This window comes from Melanostigma gelatinosum (assembly GCF_949748355.1).
Source record: "Melanostigma gelatinosum genome assembly, chromosome: 15".
Lineage (NCBI taxonomy): Eukaryota > Metazoa > Chordata > Actinopteri > Perciformes > Zoarcidae > Melanostigma > Melanostigma gelatinosum.
Genome location: NC_136648.1, coordinates 20,782,983 through 20,795,837, shown reverse-complemented (window position 1 = coordinate 20,795,837; position 12,855 = coordinate 20,782,983). Strand labels below are relative to the sequence as shown.

At 42.1% G+C, this 12,855-nt stretch overlaps 1 protein-coding gene across 1 annotated transcript in view; it reads left to right on the top strand.

The window, feature by feature from the left end:
- The window catches only part of LOC306789319 (cadherin-12-like), a gene marked incomplete at both ends in the record, with an annotated part of 64,213 nt that overhangs the window by 25,278 nt on the left and 26,080 nt on the right, over positions 1-12,855 (top strand). The window contains 4 exons of the mRNA XM_079285212.1: positions 4,606-4,773; positions 5,295-5,482; positions 9,947-10,200; positions 12,220-12,356. Coding sequence (XP_079141338.1) covers positions 4,606-4,773; positions 5,295-5,482; positions 9,947-10,200; positions 12,220-12,356 — 747 coding nt within the window. The remainder of the gene's footprint in view (positions 1-4,605; positions 4,774-5,294; positions 5,483-9,946; positions 10,201-12,219; positions 12,357-12,855) is intronic.

Genomic DNA, 12,855 nt, shown 5'->3' with positions numbered 1-12,855 from the left:
AACCCTCAGCTCAGTCACAACACAGCGAGTGAGTTTCTCCTCAGTCCTGCTGCTGAACGCTCAAACAAGCACTAAAGATGTTCAATCCTATATCAGGCATCTCAGCTGAAGACAGTAAAGACTCTGAACAGTGTGTCATGTTTGATTTACACCCCAAGGAGCAGCATGGTCACCCTCCATCAGAGAATACGGCTTAAAACAACGAGGCTGTGACTGGTGAAAACGGTAGAAGGATGTTGGAAGCAATCAGTGATTGTGATTTTTCACTTTTCCACTTTCAATCCACGAAAGCTCTTTAACCTCAGTGCTCCTGTTTGTCAATTTCTATATGAGTCTATATGAGAGAATTACCCCGACATCGCTGAATCCTCCCAACATTCTACCAGGCAGCTTCAGTCAGAAATAGATGTGTGCACGTCTTCACTTTGATCTGAGGAAGACTAACCTGATCCGCCTGATGGTTTGTTACACAGAAACGTCTTAGAAGCCGCCATTGTGAACTGTTTTGAGGAGGGCAGGCACTTTCAAGACTTATGTGGCAGCTGATTGGATGAGCCATCTGTCAATCAAACTCTGACCAAGCCAGTCGAGAGAAGATCAAAAGATCTTTTCCATGGAGAAGAGCCTTCAGTGTCGTTCTTTGCTCTTCTTTCAATGAAGAAATACTCTGCAGCTCTGATAGAACTGATGCTATTGCCATTGTTTAGTCACCTCTCACACACATCCTAAGCCACGCCCCTTGCGACCAATAGCTCTTCACAGGATTCTGATGAGTCCTTGCTCTGGCTTACCAGACACACACATATTACTTGAATCCTGACAAGATTTTTTTTTGTGATATGTCATCAAAAAAAGAGGAAGATAATCTGTGTTTGAAACGTTATCAGTAATGTCCACATAAGTATTCTGTCTTTTGTCTTCTTTGGTGTGCATCACTTTCTTTCTACTTATCTGTCTCTCCTCACCAGGCTACACGAGTGACCATGACAAGTTCTTTTGTTCATACAATCACAAATATGCACAGTTTTCCAGTATTTACATTCGTAAAGTTGGAAGTAATTACAAGTGTGTAGGAGGGGGAGGCGAGAGAGGAAAAGATAAAAATGTCGGACAGTGTCTCGTAAGTGATTACGCCACGCAAGACTTGACAATGGTGGAGGAGAGAGGAAAAACAGAGGGGCGAGCAAAAAGATGGACATAGTCACATACAGTAGTTACCTCATGCAATACTCCACAATGGGAGGCCACAATTATTTAACGGGGAATAAGATACACAATGGAGGCCGCACTTAGAAATAAGGGTAATGGCATGTATGTGTGTGAGTGTTTGTTAGTTTGGAAAGAAGAAGAAAGCTCTCAAAACAAGGCAGATCCAGAAGCAGTAAAGTACAGTAACTATAACGTTATCACACAGAAGCCTGACTGGCAAACTCAGGTTTGGCGGCCGCAGCACTGAACCTTTCATTTCTAAAGTATAGTTTACCGACTTTACTCGCAATGGTAGAGAGAAACAACAAAGCACAGCAGCGTGGAACAACGCTATCACAGCAGCAACAAGCACAACAGTTATGTTACACAACACTGAACGGGACTCAGTGGTCCGTAAAATACACACTGACACAGTTACACTTCAAACAAAACAAGGTTACAAACACTCTATGACCCATCTCTGCCCAGACAAAAGCCTCTTACTTCAGGTCGCTCAGTGGTAATTGGTTAGTTATTCAAACTTGTTGGCGGAATTTCTCATTTCCTAGGATCGGTGATCGTGATTCTCTCAAGCGGCAAACTCATCCTCCGTATGACAGTGGGAATTTGTTCTCCGGACTTTTAGGCAGAATTTCTCCAATTCTAGGACCTGAGACCGACCCGGGTTTACAGCGAGCTGATTCGAGTCATACACAACATTTGATGTGTCATTCCATTACACTTCCATGTAATGCTGAACACTATGGTTCAGCGTTGCATGTTATTCGCAGAGCTGCTCTCGAAGAAGCACCTTTCCCGAAACTGACCGGAAACCCTGATGAGACCGGGGAGAAGAGTTCTGTTGTCGCAGTAATCTGAAAGGCACCACTCATTCAGCAAAAAGGAGGCCACATGAACTGATGATAACTTCAGTCCCAACAACAAATACAGAAATGAACCCTTCTTTGTCTGTCGCAGTTGAAGACCAACAGTTGACCAGCATAACCTTGCTTCTTAAAGATGTAGATCAAAAATAATTTCCAAAAGAAAAAGCCAAATTTCAAAGATCAGCAGTTGAAAATGATGAAGAATCACATTGTTTAATTGTATTAATATTAATTGTAGAATGCCAATTTGTCACATTAAAATGAATAAAACAATTTGTCAATTAAGCCCCAATTTACCACGTCTGACGATATGACAAAAAAGATGAAGGGAGGAAATAGTGTCGCCTCCTTCACCTCACTGAAGACTTTGTTGCGATACACACCAACAATGTGGATTGATCATGTTTTTGTCTTTGTCACTAGACGAGCCCTGATCATGCACAGACAAGTTATGAATTAGCAGTAGATTAATGATGTATTTAAGTCAACCCTCACAATAGTAAAACAAAACTAAAACCGATTTATTAATTATATCAAACTCAACATTTGAAGTGATATGTACCACATCGCCCCTTATTCTGGCAGAACAAAGTCTGCAGAGTGCTGGGTAGCTTTTCATCCCAGTGTTTCAACGAATAACTGCTCCGAGCCCTTTTTTATGTTTCATTATCTTGATAACATATCACACTACCGTCGCTCTTTTGCTTTGTATTATCTATTTGGGCCACTGAATATTAGTTTTACATAGTGTTTTCACCATGAGCATCAACCGGAGGATGTCTGCTTCATACTTATTGGTTCTTCTGGATCCTCCGTACGTCGTCCACATATCTCTAACACACAAGCTCACAGGTCCACACAAGTAAGACAAGTCTATTAGAATCACAGATCATTGACACACAATAAATACAAACCAGTTTAAGACAACTGTCAAAAAGAGGAATGCATTTTTTAAAACATCAAGTGTTGGTAAGCGTCCACTTCCTGTGGTGGTTTATGGTAAAAGTCTACCCCTGTCTTCACGTTAAAGCACATATATCATAAGCAAGAAATGCTTGATTTGTATCTGTTGAAATGACCTTTGTCTTGAATTTGTACATTTTTTTTGTATTACATTAGATATGCATTACTGAATGTCAGTGGTGGGCCGACAGGGCCAGCAAGGCCTTCTCTGCTGGCCTAGACATAATTACAAAGGTATAGCTATGTTAGAATTTTTGGTTATGAAAAAACTTTTTCTGGTGTTGTTGGAGACTTCTCTGGTGTTTTAACTCTTACGTGAAAGCACGTACTGTTCTGCGCTGTCGTGAGCCGCCCCAAAGCACTCGCAGGCGGTTACACAGCAGCCTCGCGCTGCAGTCAGAGCAGAGAGGAGACACAGTCTCAGCGTATTCATATATCTGCACTCTGCAGTTAGTGCATTTATAGGTGTTGAGCTTTTTACACGAAACAAATAATAACCGTAGCTGTGGCGTCATAATGAGGACAGCAGTGAAGGCCCGGGTATAAAACGCACGGCCCGCCACTGCTCAATGTGAAACAACTTAAAACAAAAACATCCTTATGAATTATTCATTACGCATTAAACCCACAACTGTCATCAGATGGGATTCAGATGTTCGTAAAATCAAATGACATCTCCTTTTCCCAACTGAGTGTTTCCTACTTCAAACCACTGAGAAGAGCACAGACAAAACCTCATATAGAGAAAATCTCTCGTGCGAAACAAAGAGAATCTGTTCTAACTTTGGCAAAGAGCGTCTTCGTGTACAACCTCAGCAAGACGCTGATTCAAAAAAAGGGTTTCAGCCTTTCGGCCTTTAAGTCCACCACACTAAATAACTGGGCCAGTAAAGAATTGTGCTGCCGTGTTCAGGGGATTGTCATGGTACCACACCAGAATGAGTGAAAACCTTGTGCGGATATTTACAGGTACCATCCACAGCACTGACCAGTGGCTTTAGTAGTCGACTACCTGACCAGTTGACACATTAATGTTTAATTATTGTGTTTGTTTGTTTCCAATGTCAAGAATGAGATTTGTGCGAAAATGGTTTATATGATATATCCTATGATATTTGAATATTGACTTGTAGAGTTGTCCTCATGAAAATAACTCAAATAAAGTGCAAAAGGCTTCAATGTCTTACGTGCTTCTTTGTCTGGATAGCTGCTTAGAGCACAGCAGCACACGCCTCTAACCATTTCATCAAACCAGGGAATCTGTGCTCTAGTTGACCTTGTTTTCACCTGGTCTCAGAACCTGTAGGACATCGTTCATCTCTCTCTCCTGCTGTGCTGTGTCTTTGCCTCAATCAATGCAGCTCTTTGTTCAACTATTTATACAGCACATTTCTAGTCCTCCCACCACTCATAACACTCTTTCATCACTCAACCATTCACACACAGTTATACGCTGATGGCAGAGGCTGCCAGGCAAGGCTCCAGCTGACCATCAGGAACCCTATATGGAAAGCTAAATCATCGTTATCTTCACAAGTACCCTTTTCAACCCCTCCTCCTCCTCTAGGAGTCATCAGGACAGCTCTAGCCAACATGGACCGCGAGGTGAAAGGGGAGTACCAGGTTCTTCTCCAGGCCAAGGACATGGGAGGTCAGCTGGGGGGGCTGGCCTCCACCACCACCATCAACATCACCCTCAGCGACGTCAACGACAACCCGCCGCGTTTCGCTAAGAGTAAGAAAGTCCCAACTGATATGTGATTGGTTGATTGCTTCTGACTGAAGAACCCAGCCCAGTGTTTCCAATTCTTTCCCAGCAGCGAGCAGCACCAGCTCTCAAATGTTGCTAAATCAAGCGAGAAAGGTGCCAAGTCGGCAACGCTGACAGCCCTTCGGGCCTCCTTCCACAGCCATTCCCCCAAAATGATCATCATGAATGTGAACAACAAGCATGGTTACTGATAGTATTCACGGCTGTCAAGCTAGCAGCTCGTGGAAGACTATGGATTCAATGTTTGGACGGTTTTATCACAGTCCTGCAACAAACAAAGATAACAGATTTTTAATTTTTATTTCGTCAGACGATTCATTCATTGCTGTCAGGATGGAATGAATTCAAAAAATATATATAAAATGTTTTTTAGATTTTTATATTACCATACCTACCTTTTAAGATGAATGAATAAAATCTGTCTTTTTCAGTTTTAAATTTGCACTTTTTTTGCTCTCTTCCCGTCTCCTCTGTCATCCTCTCAGGTATTTTCCATCTGCGGGTTCCAGAGTCGGCGTCAGTCGGCTCAGCAGTAGGTCAGATTCGAGCATTCGATCTGGATGCTGGCAGCAATGCCGACGTGGAGTATGCCATTGTTCCAGGAGATGAGGGCAACATGTTTGACATCATCTCTAACAGCCAAAGTCAAGAAGGAGTTGTTGTCTTGAAAAAGGTACATTAACACGTCATCGGCTGCACTTTAGCTGTTTTGGTCAGAAAGACAAATACTGTACTGCACCAACTCGATATGCATGATGATTATGCGTGTGATGTCTGGCAGCATGGCAGGTATGAACTCATTGAGGTTCATGCCAGCCAACATGGGCTGTCTGTAAATACGGCATACCATAGAACAGCATCACTAATTCCTTCAGGCCCTCTTGCTACTTCACAGTCGACAGTGGCATGTGACTGGTTCTTGTGAGTTTGTTGTTGTCACTGTGTTAATTACATTGATTTTGACTACATGCATTGCCCGTTAATGACGAAGCATCCCGTCATGCTGCCTCATAGTGATATACCGGCATCCTTTATAGTTTTGCGCATATTCGTGTATCTTCAATCTGCAGTTAGTGTATTTTGTAGGTAACATTGTATTTCACTTGTCAAATGTTGCAATATGATAATAACTCGTAGCTGTGGCGTCATAATGAAGCGTCAGCACTGAAGGCCCAGGTATAAAGTTTTAGTAAGTTTAAACTCTGGTCACATAGTCCAGTTATATTTGAGTTAAACTCTGGACATATTTGTTATATCAGTTTAATTTTTGTTGACATACACACTAAACATTGTGTTATTTCAGTCGAATTAAACTCAACATTTTTAAAAACTTCTGTCAACTTTAGGCAAAAAGTCCTGGTGCACAAAATCTTACACTAAATGACATGTTGTATTCATGTAACTTTGCAGAGAGGGCATCTAATCTGACGGAATATATTTCGGCAAAACTTCCAGACATGAAACATGCACAATATATTAATACATTTATTTTTTACCAACTCTATTGAAGCCCCCGGATAAGTGAAGCATACTGTCTTTACAACAGAAACCTATTGATATCATTATGTTTACAACAGTTTGTACACTAACATTTTGATACATTTGGTTGAAAACAATTGTATTGTTTTTGCATGCAAGGCAATGTAAGTTGTAGAAGACTACTTCCCAGCATAGTTTATCCAAGCTCCAAACCAGTTTCACATGAAATGCTTCTGAGTAGATGTTGCACACACTTTACATTGTACTGGTCTGGACCTGACTGTTCAATGTGTGCAGCAATTATATTGTGCATGCTTTATTATGGATCGCATGTTTAACTCTCCAAATGAAACAAACTTGAACAAGAAGATAACTTATCCAATTCAGCTTTTGACTTTGAAGTGCAGCTAAACCACAATAAGTAAGCAATGTCCTAACTAAAGTTAATTGAAGTTAAAAAGCACAGTAACGTGATTAAACATCTTATTGTTGCTTAATTTCAGCTCAGTCTCCTTGTGTGCCTCTGTGTCTATGTTTAGACACAACTGATGACTGAATAACCACAGTCACAAACAGCGGTGATGTTGGGCTGTTTATTAATATAGTGGATAGAGAGATTTGGAAATGTCATCATTCGGGGCATACAAATTGAGGGAATGGAACCTCCGGTAGTTCAGCAGGGCAACTCTTGCTGAAGAGCCTGAGCTCTGTGCAGCGCGTCCTGTGTGAGTGAACAGGACGAATGGTTCCCATGGGCACCCAGAGGACGCAGGCAGCGCTCCTTTGACAATAGGGACACCTCTGCGTCCATGGTGAGCCCGGTGCTATGATGAATGAATGTATGCTTGCTCCAAAGAAAGGCCCGGTCCTCTCTGAGGTTGAGGTGAATGAAGGTATCAGTGTAGACGGTGTTGCAGCATAAAGACACGGATATTACCTCAATGTTTTCCCTTTCTAAACATGTCGGCAAATACCTGCAGAGCTGTGGCTTAAAAGGCTATTCTGACTGAGAACTAGTACTAAAATCTATTATTTTAATTCCCCTGATCACATATAAACTGTGTTATTCCGTGATCAAATTGTTAAAAAGTTAGAACCAAAGGCAGATTTTGCAAACTTCAGCATTTTGCCAGTGTTCTAAGAGAGGGAGGGATCTGTTGATCTGACTGTGATTCTAATCGTGCTTCCACTGAACCGAGCCATTACACGAGATAATGCTTTATACACTCACTCACTCACGCAAACACACACTCTCGTGCACACAAAGCAGTCTTTATTCTGCAGCGTCAGCCATTGGATTCCCTTGATGATTGAAGATCACTGCTATATAGTGGAAGAAGCTAATAAAAGAAAGGATGGTGGAAGGAAAGCGAGGGAACTCCAGAGAAAAGGGGGAAAGACAGACACCACGGTTCATTTCGGATTTGACAGTTGCTCCTGGAGGACCACAGCAGGAAACTAGATGTTAGAGTCAAGCTCTTCCAAAAAGAGTCATCCGAGGACTTGAGAAAACTTCAAACTCCCCACTCACACACTGGAACACACAGCGCATCACATCAAGCAGTTTAACATCAGAAGGGCTGCGAAGGCTTTTACTTCAGACTGTCCTCTAAATCAGATCAGACACCACAGCTACTTTGTGAGCGCGCTGTGTGGCCACTCGGTCCCTGCTCATTGCTCTAAAACAAAGAGGCAGTTGTCAAGCATAAGTTGACTCACCATCACGAAAGGTTTCCATCACAAACACTGAATTAAACATCTCCATCAGACAGCGGAGGTGGCAGTGTATTACAACAGTCAGCTGATGCTTTGAGGTGAACCCAGTAGCTGTTAACTGATGCCTCCTCCACATTCAATACCAGTCCATGTGTGTATGAGCACAGTGAGAGGACATGTTTAGAGTTGGATAAGATAGTGTTGCTCTGAATGCAGGGTGGACTAGGTGCAGAGATGAGCAAGGGTAGAGGGTAGAAGCACAATTTCAAGCTGACTAAGAGTCCTTTAACAATGTGCCGCCTAGACACTACGCTCTCTACTTGGTACGTAGACTCCATACTACAGGCCCAGGTGTGTTTCCACCTGTCTGGGAGGAAGTCGTAGTCTGTTGTGTTTGTGTGGACTTTTAGCCAGAACACTTTCGGAGATTTGAGGGACTAAAGACGCAGATGAGCCAGATCATACTGGTGGACACAGACCTCTGAGGAGATACCCGATACCCCAGATACCCCACCACGCTGTATCACAGGAAAGAAAAACAGGGTAAATATTCGACATCTCTCTGACGGCTTTTGTTAACTGTCAGGCTGTAGAGGCAGAGGAAATACAAAGCATGTGTATCGTGTTTTGATATACAATTATTCAATTGTGTTTCTTTTGTAAATAACTGGCCTGTGACTGCACTGCCGGTAGTTTATACCAGGACATGGATGGAGACAGTGCCATTCTCGTGCACGGGGGCAGTGCAGCTACACTGGGGCCCACAGGATGGGGAGGGGCCTGAAATAGCTGACTGCAACACTGTGTAGGATGGTCAACCTCATGAATAGTTGAAACAGCCACCTGATGCTCCTGTGTTCAAAGAAAAACCCACACTGAATAAATAATTTAGCTTTTTGCGTTATTACACATTGTAAAGGAAAACCTGTCCCCGTCATGGTTTTCTTTTTAGTTTTTGTAAAATAGCCCATTAAAACGACTGCACTCATGTACATGTGTCTGTGTCATTGGCGAGACTGGAATGGTACTTGGTTTTCGTGATGTTCACAGCAGTTTAGTCTGAAAGGAGCAGGTCAGTTGCTTCATGCTGTAATATATCTCACATCTCCCCTTAAATTCATTGTGCTCGGACTACTTGTATTTATGGTAAAGCTTGATATTGTAAGTGCCACATCTCTCTCACAATTCTCTCACGCTGTTCTCTTTAGCAACGGTCCACGATGGAAAAATAATCACTTTCATTGGCTCAGTTGAGTCAAACTATTACCGTATTATATGGATTAGCTGCGCCCAAGCTCTATAGATGCAACTGACTGAAAAAAAACAACTCTCCATGAAGATGTATCATCATCACTCAGCATGGGTCCAAACATATGGTCCACCATGTGGTTAGACCAGCGAAGCAGTGATGTGGTAATGTTTCTCCATGTGGCAGTGGACCTACACTATCAATGAGAGTTGTGTCACAGAGAGTTGTGTAGCTTGAGCCCACAAGGACCAGTTCCATCCCATTAGTTATGGTGCTTCATGCCTAACTGTCTGTTTGGTGAGGATGGTTTAGGCTCACTCTGGTCCACACACAAATCAGAGCGGACTAACCACTGGGTTGTGTGAATGTAGATATGTGGTTTTGGTCACAAAAGCCTCGTGTTTTCATTTAGCAGAACAGCAGCAGCCTCAGTCCTGTACACAGGATGTATTCAGGCACAGTATTGAGCCTTTAAAACCGAAGAAAATAAACCGAAAGCATAAAAATATGGCTATAGCAGGAGTAAAGACAGCGTGACACTGTCACTGACGGCTAAAAAACAAGGCTCGATGTCTCCTGTGTAGACACAGCGCTACAGTTTACACATGCTAATATAGCAATGTAATATAAGCTCTATTCTCATAACTTTAATCTCTCCATGTGTCTTCATCTTTCATCCTTGTGTTACTGTAGAGTCTTGACTATGAGACGAAGAAGTCCTACATATTTAAGGTCGAGGCGTCCAACGCACAGCTGGACCGCCGTTTCCTCCACCTGGGGCCCTTCAAGGACTCGGCGACAGTCAAGGTGAATGTCCTGGACACGGACGAGCCTCCCGTCTTCACCAGGCCATCCTACTCCATGGACGCGTACGAGGACACTCCTCTAGGAACCATAATCGGCTCTGTGACGGCTCAAGACCTGGATGCTAGCAGCAGCGCTGTCAGGTGACGAGGAATGCATTAGTCAGTGGGAACATTATTACCAGCAGATATGAAGAGCTCATTCTACACTAATGAAAACACAATGAAGCTTAGTTTCACCAATGAAAACGTAGTTTGACAATAAATCCCACTAAATCCAACACACTTTAATAAGCGTTATAGCTAAATATGTATACCCTCTCCCTCGCTAACTAAACCGAACAAAACACCCAGAGTGAAGAGCAAAAGAGGTCGAATGAAGAAATGGTCGATGTACTCAACAGCTTTCTTTTCGAGTTTAAAAATAATGAACAAAAATTATTTAATTTAATTTAATAATTTTTAATAAATTTTCTTGTTATGAGTATTTCCCCACGGAATGCTGATATTATGTGTGAAGCCAATTTTTCACATTGCCAATAAAAGTATCAATCAATCACATTGTGTGTATATACAATGTAAGCTATAGTGAACAACAACATACGTTTAACAAAAGCAGTGTGCATCAAATCCACTTCTTTCATTCTTACCTTTCACAATAAAAGCCCAAGACATATACACTAACTGTTTCCCAGAGGAAACTCATTTCACTAAAAGGAAACTCAATACAAGTCATTAGGATCCTGGTAGTTGGTCCTCTGTCTGTGTGAATCGATTCAAACCTTTAATTAAAAAAGCTTTGCAACTGTCACAAATTTGCATCTCCACTGGTATGAATGGTTTTCAAGGGAACTTTTCGCAGACAACTGTTTAGCATTTTTGCATCATTTATTTGTCACACCCCCCGATGTGTGAAGGCCTTCAGTGTAAACTGCATGAACACTACTAACAGCATGTATGCATGTAAAAGCACTGTGGAAGGTCTTTACACACAAACTAACTGATGGATTTATGAAGAGCTGGATGGCTTCATCGTGAAAGCAGCGCGTCAGCAGCAGCAGCGTCGCTCCTCTGTGTCTACTCAGCATGTGTTCAGGGACTGTACTTCTGTGTAGGTCACCCGCGTTTTTTGGTGGTGCTGAGAGAGCAATACCCAATCACTTTGTTACGCCCATAAACGTCCATGTGGTGTATATGGGCAATGCTGCACATTCAGTGGACTTTTTAATGCTTACTGCACAATTGTCAAGCTGCTGCCACCAGTTTCTTCTGAAGTACCCCGTCTAATGAGGAAGTCCCCTGTCCGTACAATCAATGCAATTCTTCATGTGTTTTGTCATCAATTATTTTTGCTCATATTTACACTGAAGACGACTCGCGCTCTCTGCAGGAAAGTGACCGGTCTGCCAGATGACCAGTGAGGCCCAAGTCTCTTTTGACTTTGTCAGTATTTAACCAAAACCAAGATCTTTGTCTTGTCTTAACCAACTGGTGTGAGCCTCATCATAACCATGAAGGATTTTAATCAAGCTGCAGTTTTAAGATTTTGTATTGAAATTAGTTGTAAATGAACATAATTTCTAGGAGAATAAAGTTGATGTGAATCTAGTACCAAGAATCAATGTTGATTTCTCTGAACCGTGACGGAAAGGTTTTCCTGTCCCTGTGATGCATTGCATGTACACAGTGAAATGGGAACAATATTGCATCCATCAAATGCACAAATAAACTAAAAGGAAACTGATGCAAAAAACAAATATTCAAAACAAAAATATGAATATGGATTTTTTTCTATTTAAAATGTACAGTGTGTAGATCTAGTAGCAGAAATGTTATATTTTTTATTTTGGAAAGCAACCAGTTCTTTAATGTAGGAGCAGTTGTGGATGGTCTCTAACACCAATGTTGAAGCTTCATCAACGTTCAACGCGTCCTGCTTTAAAATCAAATACAGCTCTACATTTGAGTTGGTCGAGGTTATTGGAGTTCAAACCGAACTGCAAAACACCAACTGATCTGTTTGCGGGTTTAACAGCCGAAAAAGAAATGAGCTTTCTTTAATGTGTTTAAAGGTTTCCTACTGTGCTCCTCTGTGGCAGTGGGATCATTTCTCATACCTGAGCTCCAGCCCATCACTATAACGTGTTGCTCTTATCTCTGCAGGTATTCCTTGGAATGGCAGACGGAGTCCGACAGCGGTTTTGACATTGAAACTGTCGAAGGGACCATTTCCACTAATGAATACCTGGACAGAGAGACGGCTGCCCAGCACAATATCACTGTAGTGGCAACTAAAGTCAGTAAGTATTCCACAGTGCAGAAACAAAGCGTTCACAGCTCAGAGCTGATCATGAAACCTTCTTACAAAGAACCAGACGGAGTAAACATGGAGGTTTACAGACTGACAGATCGGACTCTTTTAGTGTTTGTCACCCTGCATCATCATAACTCACGTGGGGAAGTCAGATTCTGTGACTGACGGTAGTTTATGCAGCACTTTAATTCTTCTGATCTAAATTACTTGATTAATATCTTTGATTATCAATTATTCTAACATTGTTACTATAATTAGATGTACAAAAGCCCTTTGCGGCCCTTTGTTCCTGGTTTGAGTTCAAATAAATTCTTTCTCGCAGGATCCCCTGAAGGCAAACTTCTCCCATGTGCACACACTCTTAGACAGATGACTGATGAACATCAGGGAGCGCACAGACACACACATGAGGCGTCTTATACAGTAATGATTCGGGTCTTTCATGGACTGACAAAGTGACAGGACAAGGAGTCAGATACAGCAGC